At 49.5% G+C, this 16,803-nt stretch overlaps 1 protein-coding gene across 1 annotated transcript in view; it reads left to right on the top strand.

Moving 5' to 3' along the window:
• The window catches only part of GRIN2C (glutamate ionotropic receptor NMDA type subunit 2C), a 48,747-nt gene extending 35,030 nt beyond the window's left edge, over positions 1-13,717 (top strand). Inside the window, exons 8-13 of the mRNA XM_014601787.3 lie at positions 1,418-1,543; positions 4,433-4,662; positions 6,512-6,672; positions 7,585-7,772; positions 9,159-9,391; positions 11,369-13,717. Coding sequence (XP_014457273.2) covers positions 1,418-1,543; positions 4,433-4,662; positions 6,512-6,672; positions 7,585-7,772; positions 9,159-9,391; positions 11,369-12,949 — 2,519 coding nt within the window. The 3' untranslated portion in view covers positions 12,950-13,717. The remainder of the gene's footprint in view (positions 1-1,417; positions 1,544-4,432; positions 4,663-6,511; positions 6,673-7,584; positions 7,773-9,158; positions 9,392-11,368) is intronic.
• Positions 13,718-16,803: the final 3,086 nt, after the last annotated feature.

The raw sequence follows: 16,803 nt of genomic DNA, 5'->3' as shown, positions 1-16,803 counted from the left end.
TGGAATTTATTTGCTGAATAATTTCTGCCACTAATAATTCTCAGTTTGCAGTTGGCGTTTGAGTGATTTACTGCAAGCAGTTGCTCCCCAAGCTGTTTTGCCTGGATGTCTCGGGCACAGGATAGGTTTCTATTTCCTGACTGAGAAAAAGTAACTCTTAGGATGCAGTTCCTAGTGTGAATGCTTGTGATTTCTCATCGGGAAACTCACTCGCTCTTAGAAAATGACCCCAAACAGTGTAAAGGCGGTCACTTCTGTAACAGATGTATTCAAATAAGCATTTGTTCATGATTCAGGATATATTTGAATAAGCACCCACTTGTAACCTTAACCTTACAGTTCTGTTCTTCCTCAGCCAGGGTCAGGGACCACCTTCTTGCTTTCTTTGTACAGCACTTGGTACAATGAATGTCTGGTCCTTGATAGTGGCTCCTAGGTACTGTAGTAATCTGTTTGCCTAGGGTCGGTATTACTTGTAACATGTTTTGATATGTGAATAATGCCTCAGGTTTCCTGCCATCACCGTTAGGATTTGGTCAGGCAAGTAGATGCGATGTTTGGGTTGGTAAATTTTTTCAAGACCACTTTTCACATCTCTTTCTTCTCTCCCCACTGACCCCTGCTTGCTAACTTCTGGGTGCTTTCATCAGGTCTGACTTCAGCTCTTCTTGTGAATGGGGTGTCTCTGCTTCTTTCCATTTCCAGCTCTGATTTCACTGACATGGGGCAAGAGAGAAATGTATTTAGGAAGAATGTATAGGCAATGACACACCATAGGAATAGGGCATCTTTCAGTGTAAAGCAAAGGGTAGGGGCTCCATAATGAAGGATGGGTGCATCTTGTACTGGGAATGCGATCCTGAACACTGCTGTGAAGGGGGATGGTGCTGGCTCCAAGTCTGTCTTTACAGAGCAGTGATTCCCAACCAGGGTGCCATGGCACTCTGGAGTGCATTGAGATCCTTTCAAGGGTGCCATGAGGTGCACGCAGTGTTAGCACTGTTAAGGGTGCAAACATAGTTCACAAGATAAACCCAGAGGTTTCAAATAGGAATCACTATAGTGTTAAAAATGTTCTGACCTGTTGCGGCCATTGAGTTCTTTGTAAGAGAAGAGTTGCTCTGTTATTTTTCCATAGTCAAAAAGCGAGTAAAAACGAAGAGGTGGCACTTTCCGAGGAGGCCTCAAGTCTAACAAGGGGTGCCTTGAGTCTAAAAAAGGTTGAGAAACTGCTGTTATAGGGCATGTGGTTTAAGGGAGATGTTTCTCTGAGGCTCAAAGTTTGGGTCCTGCCGTATTAGCCAGTGCGAGGGGGCTGGTGTCCTATACTTGCTTAAGCCTTACAGCCACGTGCACACAAATCCGTGGGACCGGGGCAGCACAACCCAGCACTGATTGACTCTTCCTTGCCTTCCAGAGCCCTACAGTCCAGCAGTGTGGGTGATGATGTTTGTGATGTGTCTCACTGTGGTTGCCGTCACCGTCTTCGTGTTTGAATATTTCAGCCCCGTCGGCTACAACCAGAACCTAACTAGTGGCAAAAGTAAGTCACTCAAAGGGGCTGTGCGCACACGTTGTTGCGCAGGGGGTAGGGAAAGGGGTGCACCGCATAACAGGTGTCCCTCTCCCCACTCCACGCAGGGCCACTCCCAAACCTCGGTGTCCCTCCTTGAGGGAGGGAGCCATCTCTTGGTCATGGTTTCATCTCCAGCTGGTGGTTTCTCCAGTGTTTTCTCTAATATCAATATAAGGAACTGGAAAGCCACCACAGTTGCCCTCTTTCCCCACAAACACATGCACGTGTATTCACTCAGTCTTCCACAGTCTCTTGCCATGGCTCTGTTAGGGTGGCATTACAGGTTACCTTTAAACTGTCCTAAGAGCACTTAAAATGGGAACATTCACCCATGAAAGGGTGTTAACCTGTGCTCAGTACCCTCTAAACCTTTTAAAGTTTTATGCCCATCTTGTTATTTTTGATCTGTTTTACCCAGGTTGTTCCTGGGCATTGGTAGTCCATTCAGGGAGGGGAAAGAAAAAAAAAAAAGATATTTTCATACCTCCAGCATCCCAGGATGTATCATTCCCACTCCTTTGCCCTGTGGACAAGCATTCAGTGATCCTAAACACTGCCCTGTTCCCAGGAAGGGGGATGGTGCTGGCTCCAAGCAATCGCTCCTCTCGTGTCCCGGGGAGCAGACCATGCATGCCGCAAGCATGCCGGGTCTCAGCTCTGCTAACCCAGCTCCCCCCGACTCAATCCCTGTTCAGTGAAACAGGCAAGATTTTAGTCCCGTGTTATCTTTTATTATTATTCTTTTTTTCCCCCTGCTCTTTTTTCTCTACTTTTTCCCCCTGCCTGTTCAAGACTTTTTTCCCTCCCACCTGCAGCTCTGCCTGGCTTTTCCTCTGCCCCAGAGGGAAGCTACAGCATACAGAGTTATATGCCACCTTCCCCGCTCCCCAGCCCTCCAGAGGAGAGGTACAGTCCTGGGTCTTGTCCATGCCCCTGCTTACCGGACCTTTTAGTGGGAATCACAGTTGTGCAGGTCTGAGATGGCATTAAGATTTAACCTGTGACTGCTCTGAAGCCGGGGATGTTGTGCCATCGTAAAGTCAGAACAGATGTAAAATGTTTTCCAGGTAACCTGTAACCGCACCCTTAGACTATCGCATCTTATCTTGCTGGGATCCTTTGACCCCAGCTGACTACCCGCCCCTGGGGCAGGGGCTGGACTCGATGATCTCCTGAGGTCCCTTCCAGCCCTAATGTCTATGAATCTATGAAGCTAGAAGAGATTCCTTAAGCTGGTTCAGGGTCAACTGGTATTATGGCAGTGCACAGTGGGTGAACCCAGTTCCTCCCAAACCATTTGTATCCACAGCCGTCACCATCAGACCAGATCAGTGTGCTGGTGGATTTGTGTCCTGCCTGCTCCTCTGGTTTGGCTGAGAGCTTCTGCATCCTTGCCGGCTGGGGGAGAAGGTTTCTCTCTGTTGCTTTGCGGAGCAACAGGCCTGTCTCCGATTAAATTCATTAAGGCTTATCCATCCTGCTGTGCCCTTATTCTACTTTTCATACACTGGCAATGACCTCTCTGCTCCCCACCTGGGCATCACTGCCCTGCACCCCTGCCTCGCTCCAGGTTCAGGGAACCTGGGCGGTTTCTCAGCATTTCCTGTAGGTATTTTGCCAGTCAGCCAGAGATCAGGCACAGGGAGGAAAGGGGAGCGAGATGGAAGCTGTTATCTTCCAGGAAACAACAGCTTAGAGCCCACAGCACAGACTATGCAACCTATTTTTAGCTTTCATTTTCCAAGCGAACAAAGACTCCAGCCAAACCCGGCCAGGCAGAACCAGCCGTGCTGCTTCTCATGCTACCGCCTGTTCGTTTGCTCTGGGTTCGAATAGTCCTGGTTTTGTCTGCCTTTCTTTCCCCCTTGTTTAATTTTCTGGTACATGACCCTGTAGTGGCGGGACAGGGAAATGCATTTCCATTCTACTTGCCCTAACTACAAGCAAACTATTGGGCTGTTTCAGGAAGTGAGGTCAAAGAAGCAGCTGGTTAGGAGGTCTCCATGTCTCTCTGTGCTGAAATTCAGTCTTGGATCCTACCCTGAAACAGGTCTGGCAGGGCCCAGATCTATTCCCTTCACAGCCCAGAAATGGCCTAGCCAATGAAACAGGGCCACCTGCGTTGTTCTGGCAGGATTTTGTTCCAGATTTCCTACCAGGATGTTGGAACCAAGCGATGGCTGAAGAATCTCTACCAAGTGTTTCATAAAGCTCAGTGCCTGGCAGCTGCAGTAACTGGTGATATAGAAATGCCCACGACAGATTAGATGTTAGGGTAAGATGATGTTTTAAGAGACAGCATACCTGGACCAGCTTGGAGGTCGTGCTGTTGAGAGAGACCCGTGGGATATGACCCCGAGGTATTTCAGTCCTAGGGAAACGGGTGGCTTTTACTGGCTGCATTCTGTAAAGCCAATGTATCTTTAGTACCTAGAGCCTCTGACACACTCATTTGAGCATCTCTGAAGCACGAAGCAGGTGACTGCAAGGGTTTGCAGCACTGGTGAGGTCTGGGTTTCAGACCTCTCCATCCCTCTCATCAACAAATGCCAGAAGAGAAGGAAAAAAAGAGATTAATTGAAAATAACCTTCCCCCAAAGCTGCTCCTTGCCTATATCTTTTTCAGGGGGGATGGGACGGTTTCCACTTGGCAGGAAAATTAGACATTGAAAAAAAAAACAGTAGTAGGAGTGGAAATCCTTCTTTTATCAAAAGCTCCAGGCTAACACCCATGAGAGGAGGTGTTGCCCCTGTTCATTTTCCATGAGACACAAACAGGGATACCTGAGGTTGAAGAACTGCACCGAGTTTATCCGAGCTGTTTCGAGTTGCTCACAGCCACTTTTCTCCTTCCAGAGTCCGGTGGCCCCTCCTTCACCATTGGCAAATCTATCTGGCTGCTCTGGGCACTGGTCTTCAATAACTCGGTGCCCATCGAGAATCCAAAAGGCACCACCAGTAAGATTATGGTGCTCATCTGGGCTTTCTTTGCTGTGATATTCCTAGCCAGCTACACAGCTAACCTGGCGGCATTTATGATCCAGGAGCAATACATCGACACTGTCTCTGGGCTGAGCGATAAGAAGGTGAGGCGGGCTCCGGGCGAACAAATGCAGTCTGGGAGTGCATGCATGGCTGGGCAGAGTAGGCCATGTGGAGTACACAGGTTAGGGTCAAGGGATGGGGTTAGTCTTGACTGAAAAGAGCAGACCTGCTTCGCCTTCTGAACTAACCTGATCAAGTCGGGCTTCTGTAGCATGGGACTCTCTGATACCAGCCACAAAGAACCATGTGCTGAATCCATCAAAGCTCTGTTACTGCTCATCCTGACTCTCTCCCATTACTCCAGTCATTACATCTCTGGTACAGTGAGCCTAGCAGCTGGAGATGGTGGTGGTATGCTCCATGGGTTGTATACTTACCCTGCTCTGTATGGGTCATAAGGTGCATTGATAGGAGAAGGGACTGTGGGTAGACCTAGCCACTCATCCAGGAGGAGTTGGGGTAAAGGCGAGGAAGGGGAACACAGATTGGAGGATGTTGAACTCTTTCGACCTAACGGTGAACAGATCTCATTGCTGAAAAGGAGAATCCGCAGAAGTAGCCAGGGTGGAGAGCAAAAAGTGAAAAGCTAGTAGAGGGAACCAGGGAGCAGAGCGAGGAAGGCACCAGGCTCTTATGCAGAACAGGATTGCTGGGCTCTTTCCTCCCACTATCACCCATGGATAGTCAAAAGGAGTCATTCCCATACTGTGGTGGGAGACTCTGATGTGGTGTATCTTCCGTGTGCTCCCTCTTGAGTACACGGCATGGGCTGGTCATCAGCTAGGAGCACCTTTCTGAACAGAATTGCCTTTGATGGGAAGCAGAGTTTGAGAAGCTGGCACCGCCTTGAACTCTGGCAGTGCTGTCCTGCCCCTCCATGAGAGGCCGTAGGGCTCAACAGACAATGCTTACATGACTAGTGGTCAGGAGGTGTGGGTTTGAGCCCCAGCTCCAGCACTGACTATGATGAGGTGCTCTGTGCCTTGGTTTCCTCGATCTGCAAAATGGGAACCTTTGGAAAGCGGCTTGAGATCTGTGGGTGAAACATGCTGTGGGCCAGATCCTGTTTTACCTTTTGGAAACCAAAGTAGACTTGGCTGCCTAAATGTGATCCTGTCCTACTCTGCTTGAGTCCTTGAAAAACAGGAACGTGCCTACTTTTGTAACTCGTCTTCATCTGAGTCTCACGACTAAGTCACGAAAAGCAGTGAGCAGAGGAATGACACATTTAGTTTTTTCACTGGCGGCTTTCCTGGGATGCGAGTAGGGTGGAACAGGATCACGTCTAGTCACTTAAGTCCACTTCGGCACCTGCAGTGTAGAGCAGAATCTGGCCCTATATAAATAATGGAGTTCTGCTACCATTATCCCAGCAGCGTGAGATGGAGAAGACCTCTTATCTCAACCATTGCATTGTCAGGAGGAGTAAAGGGCTGTTTACCACAGGGTAGTTTAAACTGTCTGAAGTGGAGGGACAGTGCAAGTGGGGGAGGATAGACAAAGAGATGGGAAGTGACTGGGGCGGGCGGGCAGGGGCGCGTGTATGAGAGCCCTGTTTCATGAGGCTGGGAGTGAGAATTGAGAAGAAGGGACACAAGTGTGGGCCCTGACTCAGGCTTGTCAAGACCTGCAGATTTGAACACTGTCATATAGATGTTAACAAAGCGAGAACCACATTGTGGACACGTCAGCCCATTATTCAGCCAGCCTAGATGGATAGCGACAGGGTGGGAATAGATAGGAAGGGGAGGAAAGGAGAAGAGGCCGGATACAGGCTCAGGCTTGTTCTAACATTGGGCTGAAAGGAAAGTCCAAAAGGACGCCTGGATGGCAGTGCTGGTTGCTGTGGACAAGGCAACTGGTTGTGATTTGTGGCGCTTCCCTTTCCAGTTCCAGAGGCCCCAGGAGCAGTACCCGCCTTTCCGGTTTGGCACCGTTCCCAACGGCAGCACAGAGAGGAATATTCGGAGCAACTACCCTGACATGCACACGCACATGGTGAAATACAACCAGCGCTCGGTGGAGGATGCCCTGACCAGCCTCAAAATGGGGTACGTCTCCCCTCCAGCTCCTCGGACAAGACGCTTCCTTTCCGGCTCTCTGCTACCTCAGGCAAGCTTTTGCCTGAAGAAGGAGGGATGGCTTTATGCCACATTCACATTTATGTTAGGGACCTGGGAGGGTGAAGTGAAGTTTGTTGCAAGATCTCCAGCTCATCGAGTGATTGTGGCTTTCAGGATGGCCCTTTCCAAAGGGTGGCAACTCAGAGAGAGAACAGCCGCACTCCCACTGCAGAGAGCAGGAAACCCCAGTCTACCTGGGTGTCTCCTGTGTAGATCATTTCCACCCCAACCATGGCATCACCATCTTTTAGAGGAGGTGACAGATTTGAGATCCTGATGCCTGGCAGCCCTTGGTGAGCCCATGGCAATTCTTGTTCATCAACCCTAGTAGCCTGCTGCACTTCAGGTCTGGCAATTGCTTTCTGTCAGTCTAATTCCCCCTTCAGTTTCCAAAGGAAACAGGTTGGTTTTTTCTGTTCCTTCAATTTAGTCCCTAAACTATTTGTATTGCATTGCTGTGAGTTGTTAAGCAGCTGATGCATTTTGCTACCGCAGTGGCCACATTTCAGTGGTGTGCAAAGGGATCTGTCATTGCCTTTTAGAAGATCTCACTTGGAGCAAAGCGATTTGCTTAAGGCAGTCTTCACCAATTTGGGAGCATATGAAGCCCAAATTCCTGCTGAGCCTGGGGGTGTTGACTGCAGAGCTAGTAAACTGCCTGAAATTTCAGCAGCCCTGCCTTGGGTAGAAAGGAACATGGAGGTCTGAGATTTGGGGTATCCAATGCCCTGGAAATAGTGATGTTCGTTTTCCTCCTTTACTAGTTTTACCCCGATGTATCCAGTTCTTTCCTGCCTCTCTGGGTGCTGCCCTTGTGCTGATCTCTCTCCTTGCTTCCAGGAAGCTGGATGCCTTTATCTACGATGCTGCAGTGCTGAATTACATGGCTGGGAAGGATGAGGGCTGCAAGCTGGTGACCATCGGCAGTGGGAAAGTCTTTGCGACCACTGGCTATGGCATTGCCCTCCAGAAGGATTCCCGGTGGAAGAGGGCGATCGACTTGGCTCTTCTGCAGTTCCTGGGAGACGGTGGGTATCTTTCCCTGCCAGGAGCTGGGGAGCAGGAATGGTCCACCCCTTACCTGGTGAAGGTCTTACAGCTCATCCCTCCCAGAGGTCACAGAACAATGTTATCACACTTCGTTCCCTGCAGAGCTGAGACAACAATGTTATCACAAGGATCAGCCATTACAAAGGAGGGTTGCCTATCTCTCATCTTCTCCTGCTTATTTCATCTTCTCTTTCTCTCTGTCTCTCTCTCATTCCTCTCTGTGATACAAAGCTGCCGCTGTTTTGTTTAAAAATAAAATCCTTAAGAACCAGGAGAGGATCCTTTAGCCCCTCCAAGCCAATACTTGCATTACAAAGTTGTCCAGATAGCGGGCCCCTCTTCGGCTAGCAGAAATTGCATCTGCTGAGAGTCTTGACCCCTAAGTTTTCAGGCTCTCTGCCCCATGGAAATCACTTAGGATGAGTATCTTTTCTCTGAGTGCCTTAGAAAAACCTGGTGCTGGACTCTGTGTAGTCAAGCAGAGGCTCTGTCGGGTGAGCTGCATGTCAGAGAAAGTACCAAGGATTCAGAAAGCTGTTCTTTTCTGTTGGGTTGTTTGTGGTTAACATTAAATCAGGCCCAGTCTCTCCTGTCTGGTGTCTGGGAGTTATTCTCTCTGAAATCCCTCTTCCTTCTCAAAGGAAATAAAACACTTCTGGTAGGTTTGAGACTTCAAGTGATCTGTGTGCAAAATGTAAGGTGGGAGGGGGAGCAAGCAAGGCAATGGGGAGCTTGGGAGTAAAATTTAACTGAGTGAGAGCTGAGAAAATGTCAAGTGTAATGTGTTAGAGGGGGAAGGGAGAGATCGGTAGGATGAGAGGGGAGAAAAGAGGCTTATCAGGATGGAGGAAGAGCGAGATGGATAGAAGAAAGGAGGGGAGGAAAGCGGAGGGTTTTTAGAAGGGAAAGGGGAGGCATAAGCAAGTCCCTTCTATGGCTGGGGATCAGCGGGTATGTCTGTTCCCCAACATGCTGCATGTGCCACAGCTCTGCTGGGAGCACTGAGAAGCAGGGGTTGTTTGTGCTGGGCTGAGACGCCTATACTGCTCTTGGTTCGGGGTGAGGGATCACACGCACAGAGCAAACATGACATGTCTTGGTACAGTACTCACTGCCACCAGAGCTGGCTGTTACTGGTATAGCCATTGAAAGCACAGCGAAGGGAGAGATCCGAAAGGCTAAATACAGTGAATTCCTCCCATTCATAACCACTTACAGGACACAGTGATTTTTCTCCCGGTCCTGAAACAAGAGAGCTATTAGGCTGTGAAGGGAGGGGGCAGGAGGGTGATGCTGGCTGCAGGGACACAGGAAGCGCCTTGCCAGGATTTCACTCTGTCCCTGTGTGCATAACTGTTTCCCAGGGGAAACCCAGAAGCTGGAGACCGTGTGGCTGTCAGGCATCTGCCAGAACGAGAAGAACGAGGTGATGAGCAGCAAGCTGGATATTGATAACATGGCTGGTGTCTTCTACATGCTCTTGGTGGCCATGGGTTTGAGCCTGCTGGTCTTTGCTTGGGAACACCTGGTGTACTGGAAACTGCGACACTCGGTCCCCAAGTCGCACAAACTTGACTTCCTCCTGGCCATCAGCAGGGTAAGTGCCTAAGCCCCTGCCCACCTTACACACCGCTGTTCCATGATCACGTCCCACTCGCATCCCCCCTGGAGCTGAGGTATTCAGGAAGATCTAGTGTGCCCCCAGCAGTAAAAGCAGAGTGGTTTCCTCTCTTACCATGATGTTGAGCCTTTTGCCCCTAGGATGCAGACCAGAATGTGGTCCTGGTCAGTAGCAACAGAAAGCAATTAGTGCCTGATGGCTGTTCAGTGGTTGGGGGAGAGGTGCACTCCCATTGCTTCATTTACAACATGAAAGCTATTTCTATGATCATTCTGCTTGTGGACCATCTTGGCAAGAAGCCATGGACTGGGCAGGCCATGATGATTTTCTTTTTGCCCCTAGAGAAGTCCTTCCAGATCAAGTATGGGGCATTTTTGAGGCAGGAACTGGCAGAGGGTGGCAGCTGTCCCTATAGGATACATCTATACCATGTCCCCAGCACTCCTGGGCACTCTTAAATATGCCCCAGTCTTGCTCACACACTCCAAATCCAGAAAGGTGTGTGAAGCTGCTTCAGGGGAACTCCCTGTCATTGCTCTCAAGCATACTGGAAACACTTGAGAGTGGTCACTGGGGATAGCGTCATAGTGTCCTAGTACTTAGGGTTGGAAGGGACCTAACCAGATCATCAGGTCCGACCCCCTGCCCTGGGCAGGAACAGGTGCTGCGGTCATATCACCCCAGCCAAATATCTGTCCAGCCTCCTCTTGAAGACCCCCAAGGTAGGAGAGTGCACCACCTCCCTTGGGAGCCTATTCCAGAGCTTGGCAGCCCTAACTGCAAAGTAATGTGTCCTGATGTCCTGCCTGAACCTTCTCTCTAACAATTTGTGAGATATTTGCATGTGCTATTGTGATTCTGAGACTCTAAGTTTGAACTTCCTTTAGTTTTTTCTTTATCCACAGCATACTGAAATATCTCACATAAAACGCACATCTTTTTTTTTTTACACCCCCCCCCCCCCCCCGAAATTGGGGTGTGAGTTATATACAAGAAATACGGTAAGAGCAGATTCTGCCACTTACCGGAGAAACCCAAAGTCAAGTCTGCAGACATCTAGAAGGGAGAAGAACAATGAGCAAGCTTCGCTCCCTAGCTGGTACCATCAGTTCCTAAAGTAGCATGCGCTCGCCAGCCTGGCGGTTCACTTAGCCATACAGGTGACTTGAGTCATCTTGCTTCTCTCAGTACTTGGGGTGAATGCAACAGTGGATACACAGGAAACTTGTCAATACAGAAACCATCCTGCACCAGTTAAACAGAGTCAGGGGAGAGGGTGCTGGAGCTCCCCGGTAGGCCCTTCGTAAGGTGTGTGAGTTGATCATACTTGGAATCACGGGCCTGGGAGGCATCACAGGAGTTCACATGTAGTCCAGCCTCATGCTCAAGGCAGGACTGTCTCTGACTCAACCAGCCCAGCCAAGCATTTGTCTAAAACTTGATTGGCATTAACTTCAGTGTATATATTTTATTTCTCCCATAAGCCCCTTGCTGCATGTGATGAACAAGAGTGAGTGAGTGAATGAGACCAAGCTAGGATGGTGGGGTATGAGAAGAAAAGATGAAATCCTGGCTCCGGCCACGCAGGTGGAACTTGAAGGAGGCTGTGCCTGGGGGCTAGGAAGGTGGGGTGGGAAGTTCTCTGCCCTCAAGTCCATCTGGTGACTGGTGTCCTCATTCAGGGATGAATCCACTGGAAAAAGAGGAAATGCTTGAAATACAGAACCTTATATTGGGTGGTCAAGGCCCAGAGCGCTGTGATGTGAGGCTTGCCTCCATTCGTGGGATGGTTCCCGGCTGATATTCACATTTAGCAGCTTTCTCCTTTGTGAATGTGAACTTTGTATGCAATGGATTGCTTTGGCTTATCCCCTTCTTTGCCCCCCGCTTCACTCGGAGCACGGTCCCAGGGGTGATCTGGTCATTCTGTTGCTCTCTCTCTCTCTCTCTCAGGGCATTTATAGCTGTTTCAGTGGAGTCCAGAATTTGGAGAGCCCAGTCCGCGTTCACACACCAGACGTCACTGCTAACTCAGCTCAGGCCAACGTGCTGAAGATGCTGCAGGCTGCCAAGGACATGGTATCGACGGCCAGTGTTGGGAGCTCCCTGGAGAATGCCACTCGCACCATTGAGAACTGGACCAACCGGAGCGAAAACCTCCAGACCACGTTCTCCCTCAGGACCCCTCAGCTCGTCGTGCAGAACAGCAGCGGGTTGAACAGGCCCATCAACTCCTCCAACGTGGCAGCTGCAGAGAAGCTGGGGCAAGCCTACGCCCAGAGGGCCGTTCCCCAACCCCTCCCTGCCCCTCAGCAGTCCTTTGTGGACTCCCGGCTGTCAGCCAGTGAGAAATGGAGGGGGATAACCAAGCAGCCTCAGTTTCTGCAACCCCTGAAGTTTCGAGGAAGCTGCTCCGGGGATAAGGCTCTTCCAGGTTCCACCGTGAGCAGCTTCCCCCACCTCCTGGTGAAGACGACCCCTCCAGCCGACTGTAGAAACCACGTGCCGCTGGGGAACCACGTGAGCACGACGCTCTCGCCACGGAAGCCTCCAAGGGAGCTTCCTCCACCAGACATCTACAAAGAGCACAAGCGCTCAGGGGTCAGGGGGGCCGGGAAGGAGACCCTCCCCCAGAACATTCCCCTGGGGTACAGGGAAGACAGACACAGGGAAGCAACCCCCTTTGCAAGGCTGCTTTCCGAGAAGAGGAAAGGCATGGAAAGCCCTTTCTTGCCTTCCTCTTGCACCCATGACCCCTTCCCAAAAGCAGATAGGACTTGCAGACCTTTAGCACCAGCATGCAAAGAGTCAGAAGCAGCAGATCTCTCTTTGCTGAGGGAGGAGAAGCTGGGCCGGAGAGCTAGCCTGTTGCGTTCTGCCTGGGAGCAGAACGAGAAATGCCATTCCCTGGGCCTGCGGAGGCACGACGGCAAATCATCCGTGCGAGGCGACATACCGGACCTCTTTCCCAGAGCCACTCTGAAGCAGACGCCGATGCCCGGTGTTCAGCACTATCCTGCTGAAGCCCTTCAGCCCAGCTACGTGTGCAATAGGAAATGCACCGAGGCAAACCCCAGGCTGTCCTGGGAGGGCCAGCGACTCGTCCATTCTCAGCCGGCCAGGCTGCCCTCCTACAGGGAAGCGTGCCTACAGCATGCCGCAGGCCTGCACCGGGCCTCTTCCACGGTGGTGCACAAACAATACGCCTACATGAACTCCTATACCAACCTGCCTGTGTGCTTGGGGCAGCTCTACCAGGGGGCTCCCCTGCTCTGCGAACACTCCAGTGCCGGGTGCGTCACTCGGGCTCCCTGGTCGCCTGGAAGCAGAGACTACTTGGTCCACGAGGACAGCCGGAGGACCATGTATTTTGACCATGTATACAGAGACTGCAGAGGTCGAAGCAGAGTGGAACCAGCCTTTCTCCAGATGGTCAATATGGAGAAGAGGGACCTATTGGCAGCCCAGCAAATGAACAGCCCCTACCCTGCCAGGTCTTGGAGACGAATCTCAAGCCTGGAGTCGGAGGTGTGAGAGTGGGGTGGGGGGTGGGCAGGGTTAGGACTATCTGTGCTTGGCTCGTATCTGTACTGCTCACACGCACATCTTTGAGACGACAGATTCTGGTTCAACCCTTGGGGAAAAGGCCTATGCGGCAGCCTTTGCAATCTCACCCCGTGAGATTCTCTGGCCCGTTGGCTGCAGCAGGAAAATCGTTCTAACTTTTCCCCTGGTCTGGATCAAAAGATGAACAAGTGACCTTTTTCTCTTTCCTCAGTGGCTGATGGACCAAAAAAACCCGATAAAGCAACAGCTCTTTGACACTGGGGAGGAGAGCAAAACCAGCTGTAAAAGGCATTTTAATGTGCAAATTCCCAAGTCTTCCATTGTTTGGGGCTCTGGCATGGGTGGTGACATGCTTTTGGTTGTGTCTCATCCAGTGAAACGCTCACAGTCTGTATGCTCAGTGGATAGCTCTAAAGTATCAAATACAACGTCAGTCATTTTAGTGTTTGTGCCAGTTAACTTGCAGGACGTGCCCACAGCTCTGCTCTCCACGAAAAGGTGGGCGACATCTAACAGCTTCCCAATCCTGGACTTCGTTGCTTCTACTGATGCGCTGCTTTGGAAGGTTTGCTAACGAACAGGGGTCATACATGGGACTTTGCAAAACAAATGCACTATGACATTTTCAGTATTTTTTTTTCCCTTCCTCTCCCCTTCCCTTCACGTTTTGATTTCTTTTAAAGTAAGAACTGAAAATGCAATTCCCAGGCTATTAAAGAGAGACATTTTACATTGTATTTAGCCCTTTTTTCCATCACTCTGTACCATGTTTGGGCTAGCAGATCCAAGGTTTCCTATCTCTTGCAATGACAGTAGTTCTTTGATCCTGAAGAACAGCTAAGAGCTTCATAAACCAGAGCTGGACTCTCAGCTGGTGTTGCTCAGCTTTGCCCTACTGTAGTTTTTGGATGACCCTGGTTTACGCTGCCCTCAAATCCCACAGCTGATTCTCCCCAGTTAGACCCTTGTGCCTTCCCACAGCTTTGTTGTAGGAGTGCAGAGTAAGTCTGTGATTTCCTCTGGGTGGTTGTACAATAGGAAGCTGTGGCACAGCTGAGCTCTGCTTGTCTGGGCCAGGTGCTCTCAACAGAGATGTGCTGGGCTGAACTCTCTCTGGACACAATACAAATGTATAGGTTTTTAGCTTCATGCCAGTCCTCCTGGCCATGCTTTGTTTGCCCCTGTTTAGAAAACATGATGAATCAATCCAGCCACCGTTTGCCTGGCATTTTTCACACCCAAACAAAGCTCACTGGGATGAAAGTTGAGCTGTACAACAGCAGTCAGGGGAAGTGTATTTAATTCAACTCCAGACTGTTTAGGAAAAGACCTTTTGATATTCTGTATCTCATTTCTCTAAGACTCGCTTTGTGTTCATTCGCTTTGTCTCATTATAGTCGCAGCAGGATCAAAGGCCTCCTGAGGAGACATCACCTAACTACTAATTTTTCATTTAGTGTCACAGGATACCTTGGGGCTTGAATGACTAATGTGTGTCTTCATTTGCCTTCTCCAAATAGAAACCATATGTGGTAGGAATGCTGCTCGGTACCTGACAAAAGGCAAGAGTGTTTAGAGCGCCTGTTGGATGAAGATACACCTGTCCCGTCTCTCCTAATGGTACTTCTACTGCCCTCACATATTTTATCCATGTCAGTGGGTGGCCAAAGGCTTTTCAGCAAAGCAGAAGTGCAGAGCACCTAGTCTACTCAAAGAACCTTGCCTGCCTATGTCCTTAGACCAACACGGCTACAACCAAAGGACCTAGTCATGCACCTGGACCTATTCAGTGCAGCAAACAGGTAGCCGTCTTCCACACTAGAGCTTGGAGCACCTGCAAAAGGGGCAGCGATCATAGCTAGGTTGTGTCCCGTCTGCATGGAGATGGGAGTCAGCTAGCTTGAGGTGACACAGTAAGTGAAGATGCACGTTGCACTTAGACCACACTAAACCTGCGGCGTGTTAAGCAGTGTTGAAGTTAGAACGTTAGTCGGAAGTTAAGAGTTAGTACTGTTCTTGTTGCTAGAAGTGTGGTGAGTAGGGGCATGGCTAGGAGGCAGGATACCTGGAGTCTATCCCTGCTCTGGTTGAAGGTGGGGAGTGGGGGGACTGGGAGTGATGCATCCTGGGATGCTGGAAGACTGCAAACTACTGGTTTTGCCTCCATGGTGCAGACTGAAATGACCCTAATACAACCTGGGTAGCATGGCCTAGAGTTAACCCTCGCCTGAAGTGGTATAACTTTGAGATGCTCAAGAGGGCACAAGTTAATGAACTTTAACATGTGGACACTCGCATTTTAAATGTCCTTAGTATGGTTGAAGTGTGCGGTGCAACTTCCCCTTAAATCCCTGGTTGGCTGGGAATACAACCCAAAGGTCTAAGTCCCAGCTTCCAACTTAACTCATTTTATTGTTGCCGCTATCTCTTGAAACAAGTCTAGAGCTCTGTGCCAGCTTTAGCCTACCTCTTAGGGTAGGCAAGAGGACTTTAAGTTCCTAACTCACCAAGAGAATACTAAGAAAATTAAATTAATCACTTGAGTTTACTTGATGCATAAATAAAATACAGTGAAGAACTTGTGAATCAAACACACGTCCCAAATCCTTTAAAGCTTTGTCCTCAAAGACTTGGGTGAGGGGCCAAGATCTTCCATGAGAAGTACTTTTCTTGAATTACTACAGGCAAACTCCTTTTTTGAATCAATACTCTTGGCAACTTGGCATTCAAACACAATTAAAGTGAGAATCACCAGCTGAGACAGATGTTGCACCATCCAGATATCTCTTTATACCCTTAGATTTTGGAAAACCTCATTTGCTGCTTGCAATGGGTACAGGCAATGTTAACAGAGCCCTGAGTGCACTCGGAGACATTTGGAAATGAGGACAGGAGCTTATGTTTTCACAGACTCCAATGTGCTTTTTGGGCATGTTCCAGCTTCCAGTTGCCTGCCAAGATCCTGAAGTTTGTTGCGAAGAAGCAGTGCATTTCTGCCAGCCTATTGATTAGAGTGGCTGTCCGAGGGGAAGCAGAATGAGATTCAGATCCATCCTTTGTCTGAAGAGGACCCAAACTCATGACTGATATCCCTAACAATCAAGCCATTGTCTGTGCCGGTGGTTCTCACCCTTTTTAGAGGTGAGGCACCCCTGGGTAGATTCAATACATCCCTTGGAAAATGCCAGCTCTTAGCTTTCACTTATTTATGACTACAGAAAAATAACAGAGCCATTCTTCTGTTGCAAAGAGCTCAGAAAGACCACGGCAGGACAGACTGTTTTCAACACTGTGGGTTCCTATTTGAAATGTCTGGGTTTATCTTGTGAATCATGCTTGAAAACCTAATAGTGCTAACAGTGCATGGTACCCCACAAAGGATCTCAAGGCACCCCGTGGTGCTGTGCCATCCTGGTTGAGAATCGCTGGTCTATGCAGAGCATGTGGACTCTGTCTGCCCCTCCTGGCAATGCTCTGCTGTTGTGGAGAAAATAATTTAGGATTCATTGGGCCATCACCTTTTCTTCACATTGTAACAGCTTCAGGAGAAGTGAATCTTGTATCCACACCCAAATATATTACAGACTTATAGAAAAGTAGGGCTAGAAGGGACCTCAGAAGGTCTTGAACAGGGTGTTGGACTACACATGACAGGATTTGCTCTTTCTAAACCATCCTAGACAAGAGTTGGGCTAACCTGTTCTTGAAAATTGGAAACAAGTCTCATGCATAACTGCCAGGCAAAATGCCCAAACCATCAAAACTCCCTTTATCTTGCTACAGGTAAAGCAGGGGGACAAGGGCACTGTCAGCAGACAGAG

The sequence above is a fragment of the Alligator mississippiensis genome, chromosome 8, assembly GCF_030867095.1.
Source record: "Alligator mississippiensis isolate rAllMis1 chromosome 8, rAllMis1, whole genome shotgun sequence".
Classification (NCBI taxonomy): Eukaryota; Metazoa; Chordata; order Crocodylia; family Alligatoridae; genus Alligator; species Alligator mississippiensis.
Note: the sequence above shows the minus strand (reverse complement) of the source record. Positions and strands in the feature narration are given on the sequence as shown.